At 36.0% G+C, this 11,012-nt stretch overlaps 2 protein-coding genes across 2 annotated transcripts; both read left to right on the forward strand.

Annotated features, from left to right (window-relative positions):
* The first annotated feature begins 2,276 nt into the window (after window positions 1–2,276).
* On the forward strand, window positions 2,277–5,122 carry LOC113310477 (protein trichome birefringence-like). The gene is made up of 5 exons (XM_026559167.1): window positions 2,277–3,164; window positions 3,256–3,448; window positions 3,657–3,850; window positions 3,993–4,151; window positions 4,300–5,122. Exons 1-5 carry the CDS (start codon window positions 2,413–2,415, stop codon window positions 4,700–4,702), a joined length of 1,701 nt encoding a protein of 566 aa, XP_026414952.1. The 5' UTR covers window positions 2,277–2,412; the 3' UTR covers window positions 4,703–5,122.
* Window positions 5,123–8,684: 3,562 nt separating this feature from the next.
* LOC113312942 (protein MAIN-LIKE 2-like) lies at window positions 8,685–10,164 on the forward strand. The gene is made up of 3 exons (XM_026561675.1): window positions 8,685–8,972; window positions 9,065–9,724; window positions 9,832–10,164. Exons 1-3 carry the CDS (start codon window positions 8,685–8,687, stop codon window positions 10,162–10,164), a joined length of 1,281 nt encoding a protein of 426 aa, XP_026417460.1.
* The last annotated feature ends 848 nt before the right edge of the window (window positions 10,165–11,012 follow it).

Genomic DNA, 11,012 nt, shown 5'->3' on the forward strand with positions numbered 1-11,012 from the left:
TTTAAGAGTTTTATTTATGGAAAAATTCCTTTTTTGAAATTATTTTTTGAAATATACATGTTTCGACCCATGCCCATGCGCGTGTACCAAGCACCAAGTCCGTGTCTACTTGAAATTATTTTTTGCAAGTTTTTAACTTGATAAATAATTTATTTAAGAGTTTTATTTATGGAAAAATTCCTTTTTTGAAATTATTTTTTGAAAAATACATGTTTCGACCCATGCCCATGCGCGTGTACCAAGCACCAAGTCCGTGTCTACTTGAAATTATTTTTTGCAAGTTTTTAACTTGATAAATAATTTATTTAAGAGTTTTATTTATGGAAAAATTCCTTTTTTGTGCTTAATTGTTTTACAAGAAACAAAACTCGTTTTATAAGAAAAAACCTAAACCTAACTTGATTTGCAAGTTAATTTTCCTATAAATACAACTCGAAAATCTCTTTTCAAAACACACAAGCAGCGACCATCTCTAGGTCTTTTCTTCATCTTCTTGCTTTTATTTTCGTGCGGCGTTTTACTTCCATCCCCGTTGCTGAGTTTAAGAGTGGGTAACTTGTATTGTGCTAATACAAGTTATATCGGGCAGTCTTATCCTGGACACATCTTCGCACGTTGGGGTTTAGCATTACTTTAGAGTATACCCGCGAACTAATGTGTTAAGGACAGCTTGTTGAACCTGTGATTGTGCCCTCATCAATTTGTTCGTGGTAGAGTTGTTTGATACGATTCTTTATATTTATTGTTTGATACATCTAACATTTCTTCTATTGTTGCAAGACTCCAACATTTCAGTTGTTGTTCCCTGAAAGTATCGATGTGTTGGTCACTAGTACGGTCTCATTTGTCTTGTACGTCGTCCTGTAATCGGGGTCTGTGATAGCTCTTGTGAGCTTTAATCCCCGATGTTCAAAAAAAATAAAAAATAAATTGGGATGTGATTTTTCAGCCTATATAATTTATAGCTCTTATAGATTCTTTTATTTCTAATAAAATCTTCTCCTCCGATCTAAGAAAAATATCTTAAAATGGTTTATATAGCGTTCCAAAACGGGATTCTTCGTGTTCACTACAGTGGTGTCTTCAACTCGGTTTGCATGACTCGCTCCGATGTATATCCTGCCGACATTTTACACAGATCTAGCCCTACCAGCCTTTGCCGTGTACTCATCAAACTGGTGACGGTAAAAGTAAGCTTACATACAAGCACTGCTACACCCTACAGGTACTTCTTCCGTAATTTCAAAATAGACGACTAAAAGCTAAACCATATTCCAATGTTTTCTAAAGCAGAAAAGGAACAAAAAACAGAGTACTCCGGTAAGTAAAGTTTCGGCAACACATTTTACGGTAAAGAACCGAAAACTCAAAATGTTGAAAGTGAGATGAGACTTATACAGACCCATACTGAACTCATAAAGTAAGAAGGCTATTATTGGGGACACACTCCTTTAGAGGGGCTTCACTTGGATTCTTAGTGTCCAAAAAAATGGTTATGGGATATCCTAATATCAAAGCAAAATGTCTAGATTACCCTTGAACTAACATGAAAACTTAAAAACCTAATATTTTCTATTTTAATTCAAGAAAAAACTGCTCCTCTTCATCTTTCTTCTCTTCCTCTCCTCGTAACTTCAATTGTAATTCTATTCAACTTCAGTTACGTTTCTGCTGGTGTTACGTCTGGGTTCAGGTTTAATTTCTAAACTTAAAATTTGATTATGAAGAACTTACGTCTGGGTTCGGATTGAATTCAACCGTAAAATAGGATTTGCATGTAGTCTTACGTCTATGTTTTGTTTTAATCAAACCGTAAAATATAGTCTTACGTCTAGGTTTAGTTTATTCAAACCGTAAAATGTAGTCTTACGTCTAGGTTAGTTTTAGTCTTACGTCTAGGTTAGTAGGTTAATTTTAATTTACGTCTAGATTAGTCTTACGTCTAGGTTAGTCTTAATCAAATCATTAATTAATTAGATTATAATTAAACTAAATTAAAATTTGCTAAATAAGAGTTATTTGGTCATTACAAAATTATTTGAGATAAGTATTATTTATGGATGACCCGTTTTATCTTATTAGTTGACGCCCCTCTAATAAAATGTGATACCCCAATAATAGCCTTCTAAAATAAAGAGCCAATTCAGATTGTCCAAATGACCCACCATATGTCCCACTGAAATTCAAATGAGTGGCACTTTCGATATTACCTGGAAAATAAAGACCATACAATATACATTTCTGTCCAATATTACGCTGATCGCCTTTACAGCTTTCCTAAATCTTCTGCTTCCCATATCCCCCATTACCACCTTGTTTTTCGCTCCACGAAATACCATTTTAGTCTCACCAAAATCTCCTTTCTTCTTTCTTGTCTCTTCAGTTCAGACTTTCCTTTTTCAGAAGAAAACCATGGTAGATTCAGAAAAGCAACTCTTCAATGGAGATGGTGGTAGAGGAGGAGGAGGTCTTATTTCAGACTTTAAAAATCTCTTCTCTGTTCTGAAAACCAGAAGAACAACAGTTTTTGCTTATGGTTTTATGTTTGCTTTTGTTATCTTCACTGCCATTGTTGCTTTTAATCCTTCTGCTAACTTTACTTCTCCATGGTTTAATAATTTTTTCTCTACTTCTTCTTCTACAATTTCTGATTCTTCTTCTACGCCATCTATCGTCTCTTACATTTTCCCTAATTCTTCTCAACCCACTCTACAAACTAACCCAAATTCAACTAGATCAGTTAATACCAGTAATTCAACGGCTATTGTTACACCACCACCAACAAATCCGACCAAGTTGAATCTGACGGTAACAGTTGTCCCATCACCACCACCACCAACACCATTACCACAGAAATCTCCCTCTGTTGATAAGAATAAAGTTTCAAATTTTAGTTCGTCTTTACTGAAAAACACAAATAATACTTCATCTAATGGCATCAAAGCAGTCAACATCACAAAGGAAATAACGAAGAACAAAGTGAAGGGTTCATTGATGAATTGCAATATATACGATGGAAACTGGGTGAAAGATGATTCATATCCACTTTACGAACCTGGGTCTTGCCCACATATAGATGAATCATTCAATTGTCATCTTAACGGTAGACTTGATAAGGATTATGACAGAATGAGATGGCAACCAAAGGACTGTGATATTCCAAGGTGAGATCTTTATATTTTGATTTTTAGTCTCTTTTCCTGTTTGGGGTTTGGTTAAAGTTAATGAAAATCGTTCATTTCTGTGGTAATGCAGGTTGAAGGGAAAAGATATGTTGGAATTATTGAGAGATAAACGTTTAGTATTTGTTGGTGATTCTCTTAATAGGAACATGTGGGAATCACTTGTTTGTATACTTAGAAATTCTGTTCCAGATAAAACCAAGGTGTTTGAAGCATCTGGTAAACGTGAATTTAGAACTGAAGGTGCTTATGCTTTTATATTCAAGGTATTCTATCCTTTTCTGTTCTTAGTAATCTCTAATTGGTTTTTTAAGTGCATTTTTTAGTCCAAATTTCGTCCTTTTCTGTTTATTGTTTAGTTTAGTATTTGTTTAATTCAGATTGTAGCTATAATAACTGTTTGTTACTTAGTTCTTGCACCAACCTCTTAGATAAACATTCTTGTTTGATCATGGATTTGGCTTGAATTGATAGGATTATAATTGCAAAATCGAGTTTGTCCGATCTCCATTCCTAGTTCAAGAATGGGAAATGCCAGATACTAATGGGACCAAAAAAGAAACCCTCCGACTCGATGTAGTTGAGAAATCATCATCAATATATAAAGATGCAGATGTAATTGTCTTCAACACTGGACATTGGTGGACTCATGATAAGACTTCAAAGGGGTATGTATAAATATCCATTTACCGGTCCTGCTGATTTCGCTCTTTACTGTCTCTGTCTTTATCATTAGATGAGAACTTCAATTCAAGTCAAAACAAAGGAACCATTCAAAGTGAATAACTGAATTACTCAAGAAATTTGTAGGAAGGATTATTATCAAGTCGGAAACCATGTATTTGGATCGTTGAACGTTGTCGATGCATTTCATGAAGCTTTATTAACGTGGGCAAAATGGATTGACGCTAATGTAAATCCTTCAAAGTCACATGTTCTGTTTAGGGGTTATTCAGCTTCTCACTTCAGGTATTGACTTACAAACCTGTAATCTTAGTGTTACCTTTACACTCTACGTATCAATGTATCCGTTTTAGGGGATTTCGATCAGAGATCAGAATTCCCATGTATTAGGAGGAGCAATTTGTCATCTTTCTAACTATCCTGTTTATTTTAGTGGTGGCCAATGGAATTCTGGTGGGGCATGTGATCACGAGACCGAGCCTATTAAGAATGATGCATATTTAACAGCTTATCCCCCGAAAATGAAAGTATTGGAATCAGTATTGGAAGAGATGAAAACACCGGTCAAGTACTTGAATATTACAAGAATGACCGACTATCGGAAAGATGCTCATCCATCAGTTTATAGGAAAAAGAATGTGCCAGAAGAGGAACGTAGATCTCCTTTGAGGTTTCAGGATTGCAGTCACTGGTGTCTCCCAGGAGTTCCTGACTTATGGAATGAGCTTCTTTATGCTGAACTTCTAATCAAACATAACAAGAATCAACAGCAACTCCGACAACATGAGAAGCAAAAACAGCAGCAGCAGCAGCAACAAGTAAAGCCACAAAATTAGGTAGGAAAACAAAGACTCTTAGAGATTGTCAAATTATTTTATTTATACGTTGATGTGCAGTTGTATCATGGTCTATCTTTTTTATGGATGAAACAGTATAAACTTGTAGGAGAACCAAGAAATAGTATTTTTGTATGATGAAGGGAAAAAAGAAGAAAGAAAAGTGGTGCGAGTGTGTTAGGTTTAGCTGTTAATAATACCTTTAAATTATTTAATTACATTGTATTATGAGAAAGGGAGGGTAATCACAAGGCTATTGCTAGTCTGGACTCTGGACCTCTTTAGAGTTTGCTTGCATGCCTTGGTGTTGCTCTCATTGTTCTCTGCCACCACCGTTGTTGTCACCCCTTTTATGAATATAAACATATACAATTCAAAGCCATGATACATGCACTGAGATAGCAGATCTCCTTTGAGTCTCTTTTAGTAGAGTGAATCTGTGAATGTGTCATTTTATCAACCATTATGCTACCACTATTAGTTGTGATTGCTCTTCTTTTTAAACCATCTTGATCAAGTACTAGGATAGTATGCTAGTTCTTCTAGTTCACATTCATCTGGATCAGTCGGGAGGCAAATGAAAGTTGCAATAGTTAATCATTCGGCAGGAAGTTATGGGCAACTTAATGTGACAGAAACACTTTATTTAGCTTATTTTTTTTGCTAAGATGTAGCAGATTTGACACGGCAGAAATGGGGTTAGGTTCTATCAGTGTGGATCAATAGTTTCTAGAAAGCGAGAACAAAATTCATGTCTTGATCAAATTACTAGTAATTTAACTGGCAACTTGATTATCTGCCACTCTGTTACCAAAAAAAAGAAGATTATTACGTGACATGTTAATCTGACCGTACTCAATGTAACAAAGAACGATTCTTGCCGCGAAACTATAATTGAACGTTGATAAATTGATGCTGGATAAATTAATTACTTGGCTAAAATAATAAAATTCTATGATCCCAGCTAGGCTTGGATGAATTAAATTTTAACTCGATAAATTAATAACTTCTCTAAAATAATAACTTTTTTTTTTTTGATCCAAGCGCTATTAATTTATGACTGAAGTCGTTAGTTACCACAAATCAAATGAATAACACAAACTTAGATTGTTTATTTTTTATTCTTTCTTTGAACTGTAATTAGATTATTATTCCTTTTCTTTCTTTTAAAGCCGTTCCCGACATTAATTAAAGATTGAAATTTGGGGATGGATTCTTAGTTTCTTCTCTTTTTCTTCAACACCCACCCATTAGCCATCATCAAGTCAGTGGGGGATGTTGAGGGGACACACATGAGTTGATATAGTTGTAGTACGCGTATTTTGTGATTTTGTGGATGTAGGAGGAGGGTTGTACCACCGACACCTAAGATCCCCCATTTCTAAATCATCTCGTTCCCACCATGTGTACTGTCAAATGTGAATGCAGGGGGGAATTATGGTAATATAGTCGGTACGGTAGCTTCTTATCAATGTCGACGTCTAGTGGTCCTCCTCAATTTGCTTCTCTTAGCTCTCGTGGTACGAGATAACTAGAAATCATCAACAGTACAGTAATGAAATTACTAACCGGAAGCTCTTTTTTTGGTATCTTCGGGTTCCAACGCTGCATAATTCATTAACTATGTCCGCTGACATGCGATGTTGTTTGCCACTCGAGTAGGCTTCCATAAAAGTTAGAGCATGATGATGTGAACCAACTTATAATTCCTTTCATGTGCTAGTATTTGTTTTGCAGAACACCGACTTTAAACACTTCTGTTACAATTTTTAGAAGGCTATTATTGGAGTGTCACACTCCATTAGAGGGGCTTCACTTGGATATTTGGTGACCAAAAATCTTGTTAAGGGATATTTTTGATTCAATACCAATTTGTCTAAATTACCCTTCAATTAAAATTAAAACAAAAACAGAATAAAAACCTAATCTAATCTTCACACTTTCAACCTTTTGACTCCTACTCTCTTCTTCTTCTCCTCTTTCTCTTCTTCTTCTTCACAGTAAATTTCTATTTTCACATCAATTCATTTCATCGTTTTCGATTAATCGGCGATTCGAAAACCTTAACATCGTTGGATTGAAATCTATATGAAAGTGAGGAACAAGCAAACTGATCCAACATCTCAATCAACCTCAACTTCATCCTCAACTCATTCCACCGATTCAGTCAATTGAAGAATCAAGTTTTCAAACTCCTCAACAACAACTCATGGTGTATGTAAGGTAATAATCGAACAAACCCATCTTTTTGTACTCGTTTTTGTGCTTAAATCGAATGAAATCGAAGTAAAATTAGGGTTTATTTACTTTCTGCTACTGTTACGCCTAGGTATGGTACTAGATTTTCCAGTCGTAATTTAGTTTTTGAAGAACTTACGCCTAGGTTTAGTTCAATTCAAGCGTAAACTTTGATTTGCATGTCGTTCACGTCTAGGTTTAGTTGATTTCCAGGCGTAATTCCAATTTCACGCCTAGGTTTAGTTACTGAATTTTCCCATGGAGAACCTAGGCGCAATTCTAGTTTTACGCTTCGATTGAAACTTGGGCGTAATTATTCCTGGATGTTTTGAAGAAATTTGAACTTTAGGTTTACGCCCAGTTTCTTTCACACTTTTTCCAGGAGTAATTTAGGACGTCTAGTTTGCTATATGTAGAACCTTGGCGTAATTCTTCCTGGATGTTTTGAAGAATTCCAACTTTGGGTTTACGCCTAGGTTCTTGCACTACATTTGCCAGGCGTAAAGCTGGACGTCCAGGTTTTCTATATGTCGAGTCTAGGCGTAATTAAGCCCGAACAATTTTTTTTTAATAGATTGCCCTGTGTGACTAATTCATCTATACTGATTCTATAAGATCTATTTCTTGTAACTTGCAGGAATCGTGATAGAGCAAAGCCTAAAAAGAATAGAGGAAATAACTTAACACCAAAAGATACTCCTCCACCTCGCCATGATATTCATTGTGGGGTAGATCATAGAGTTATGCACAAGGATGCTAAGAAGAAGAAGGATATGATTCAAGGAAGTAGCTCAACATGTCCTGAAATTGAAGATAATGTTTTCCAAGATCTAGAAATTGAAGGGGAACAATTTCAACTACCGGTGATATCGGGAGGTACACTCGTGATTAGAGATACACCAAATCAACAACAACAAGAATAAGTTGTTGTTCAAGGAAAAGGGAAACAAGTTGTTGTTGCTTCACCTGAAGCTACACCTAAACCTCAAGTGAAGGAAAAGAAGCCGAGGAAGAAACCTTCACCAAAAGGCAAGCATATTCCTGAACGCAGTAATTTGTTGCCTAAGAAGAAGAATGGTGCACTTTGGGGTGAGGCGCCCGATAAATCTGCGGTCTTATTTGGTTATCCACATTCATGGGCTGCTAAGGTTTGCGAAAGCAGGGTAATAATCTATAACGTTCTCTTATTTTTCATGATTTTGTTCAACTTGATATATTGTTTATTTGGTATAATTTAGACATGAGTTTGATTCTATTACTGCCTTAACAACTTTGTCTTAACAAATTTGTTGTTTATACATTCTTTGTAAGATCATGAAATTGCGATAAAGAAACTGAAACATAAAAAGGCTGGTTATTGGTCGTTAGGTGAAGAATGTAAATAGGTTCGTGATCTTGTAGTGGATACATGGCTAGGTAATGGAATTCTCAACCACCAACATGAGTTTGATTATATTACTGCCTGTGCCTTTAGAGAACGATATTGGTTAGAAACCGATACCTTTCATCTTCCATTCGGCGAGATGACAATAACCCCGGATGATGTGAAGCAAATCTTGAACTTAAACGTTGAAGGAAAATTTGTTTCTGAAGGTTTTGACAAAAATATGAGTTGGGAAGACCTTTATGTCCTTGTTAAAGACACACTTGGATGGGAGAAAGCTGAGACGGAGAAACAGTTTAAGTAGGCAAGAGAAGGTCCATCTATACCTGTCAAAAAGATACTGTGAAGAATCTGAAAGATATGTTTGGAGGAACACAAAAGGCTGTAGTAGAACGTCATGAGGTGATAGATGAAACAAGAGCTCGCCGTACAGCCACCGCATTCCTATTGCATTCCCTTGGTACCATATTCTTTCCTGATAACTCGGGGAATCGATTTAATGCTCACTATCTACAATGGTTAAAAAAATTGCAGGAGACCAAAAAGTATGCTTGGGGCACTGCCACCCTCGCTTTTTTACTTGATAGTTTTCGAAAAGCTTCGAGGGTTGGAGCCACTGAACTTGCTGGGAATGTTGGTCTTTTTCAGGTAATTTATATAGTTTCGGTTTTGTTATATTTATCATTTCTTTTTTATTGGTTTTATGTATATAATTTTTATGGTTATATATAATTTGTTAGGCATGGGTATATGACCATTTTCTGACCATGAGACCTTCTACATCTTGGTCAGACGATGAGATTGGTCGTCCTATAGGAAAGAAGTTTGTATTCACTGGTACCCAAGTAAAGCACAAAGAAGAGAAGATAGCTGATTTAAGGTTGAAAATGGATGCTCTCAATGTTGAAGATGTGATATTTGATCCTTACTTAGATCTAAAGGAAGATAATTTTGGAGAAGAGATTGATCATCGTGTTTTTTCAAGTTTGGAATCTTACAACGGGCCTTTGTTTCATCCTCATGGGTACGTAATGGCCGATCCACGTCGAGTTCTCCGCCAATATGGTTATGTGCAAGAAAAAGTCACTCATGAATCGTTCAAATTGTTGGCTAATGCTTCTTCCGTAAAAAGTGCCAATGTCGTGCTCAACTACAACCCAGAGCCAAGTATTGATGTTTGGAACGACCGCAATAATGCACTATACCAAGTCCGCATGAAGGAGCTCATTCCTATTCTAGGCACAAAGGAAGCCGAAGAAGGTTATTTGGAATGGTATTACCATTTTGGTCATCCTCATGTGATTAATAATGATCCGGAAGCGGCATCATATATCAAAAAGGCTCAAGAAAACAAGAAGCGTGAAGCCGAAAAGAGAAGTATATTTGATATGGATTGGAAGGCGCTATAGTTCAAGATGGTAAGTAAAGTTGTTATTTTTCATGACGCCATTTCATAACACTATATTTGTTTGTACTAATATGTTTCATTTTGATATGTAAAAAATAGAAAAAGAAATGCCTTCACTTGGCACAAACATTGACTCCATGCGTCCAAAAAGGTGAGGGCCTCACAAGTGCACAAGTAAAGGTTTTCCAACAACAAATCAAAGACTTGCCGGATCCAAAAAAGGATTACGAGAACTTAGAGAGAGGCACGAAGAGGAGTAGAGATGTGGGTACTAGTCAACGTCAGCAATCACCTAGTAGTTCTAAAACCAATGAAGAGGATATGCATGCTCATGGTCGGGGTCAAGGTCGGGGTCATGGTGGTCGTGACGGTCCTCGTACTCGAGGTGGTAACAAAAGCAAAAAAAGAGGTCGTGGTCGTAATTGTCCTTAAACTCTATCAATGTCATAATTGTAGAAGACTATTTAGTTTCTTTTGGTTGTTTCTTTGGTTGTTATGAACAAGTTTCCTTTGGTGCAGAAGACTATATAGTTTCCTTTGGTTGTTATGAACAAGTTTTCTTTTCAAGAATGAAATTTTCCTTTGGCTTGTATTAGCTAGAATGAATTCTATTTACGTATCTTTATGTTTGAGTGAATGCACAAATTTGGCTTAGTATTAGCTAGAATGAATGAATAAGTCCAAAAATTGGATTTGTGCTGCTAGTTTTAAAGTGAAATGCAAAATCAAAATTATGTCATGTGGTTTAATGGTTGCAATTTATATGTAATGTCACGTGGTTTGATGGGTTGTAATAGAACTTCTTGTAATATGAGGTTAGTAATGAAACAAGAAAAAAATTTATCAATAAAAAACAAATTCAACAAAATACTTAAGAGAATATCTTCAAAATACATATAATATTGTCACATCTAGACAAAATACCAAAATACATACGACTCAATTATCACTTCTAGACAAAATATTTTATTACTAGTGAGTCATTCAAAATGTTTTCACCACCCTTCACGAACGTTTAGTCATCCTCATCATCGCTCATCAATGCAAATGAGACATTACTCCTTGACATTTGCAATGCCTTCCCAAATTCAAAACTCTCCTTGAATCTAATACACCAAGACTTGGACCATTCGTTACAATCAAATAATGGAGGTAAAGGGCATCCTTCACTCATTTGGAGGCCGACTAAATGGTTTCCGCATACGTAACCCATCACCACTCTTCTTGTTTTATCCGATTCTTCGTCAAATGGTATCCTTGTCGGTGCAAATGTGAAACTC

Source organism: Papaver somniferum, chromosome 9 (genome assembly GCF_003573695.1).
Source record: "Papaver somniferum cultivar HN1 chromosome 9, ASM357369v1, whole genome shotgun sequence".
Lineage (NCBI taxonomy): Eukaryota > Viridiplantae > Streptophyta > Magnoliopsida > Ranunculales > Papaveraceae > Papaver > Papaver somniferum.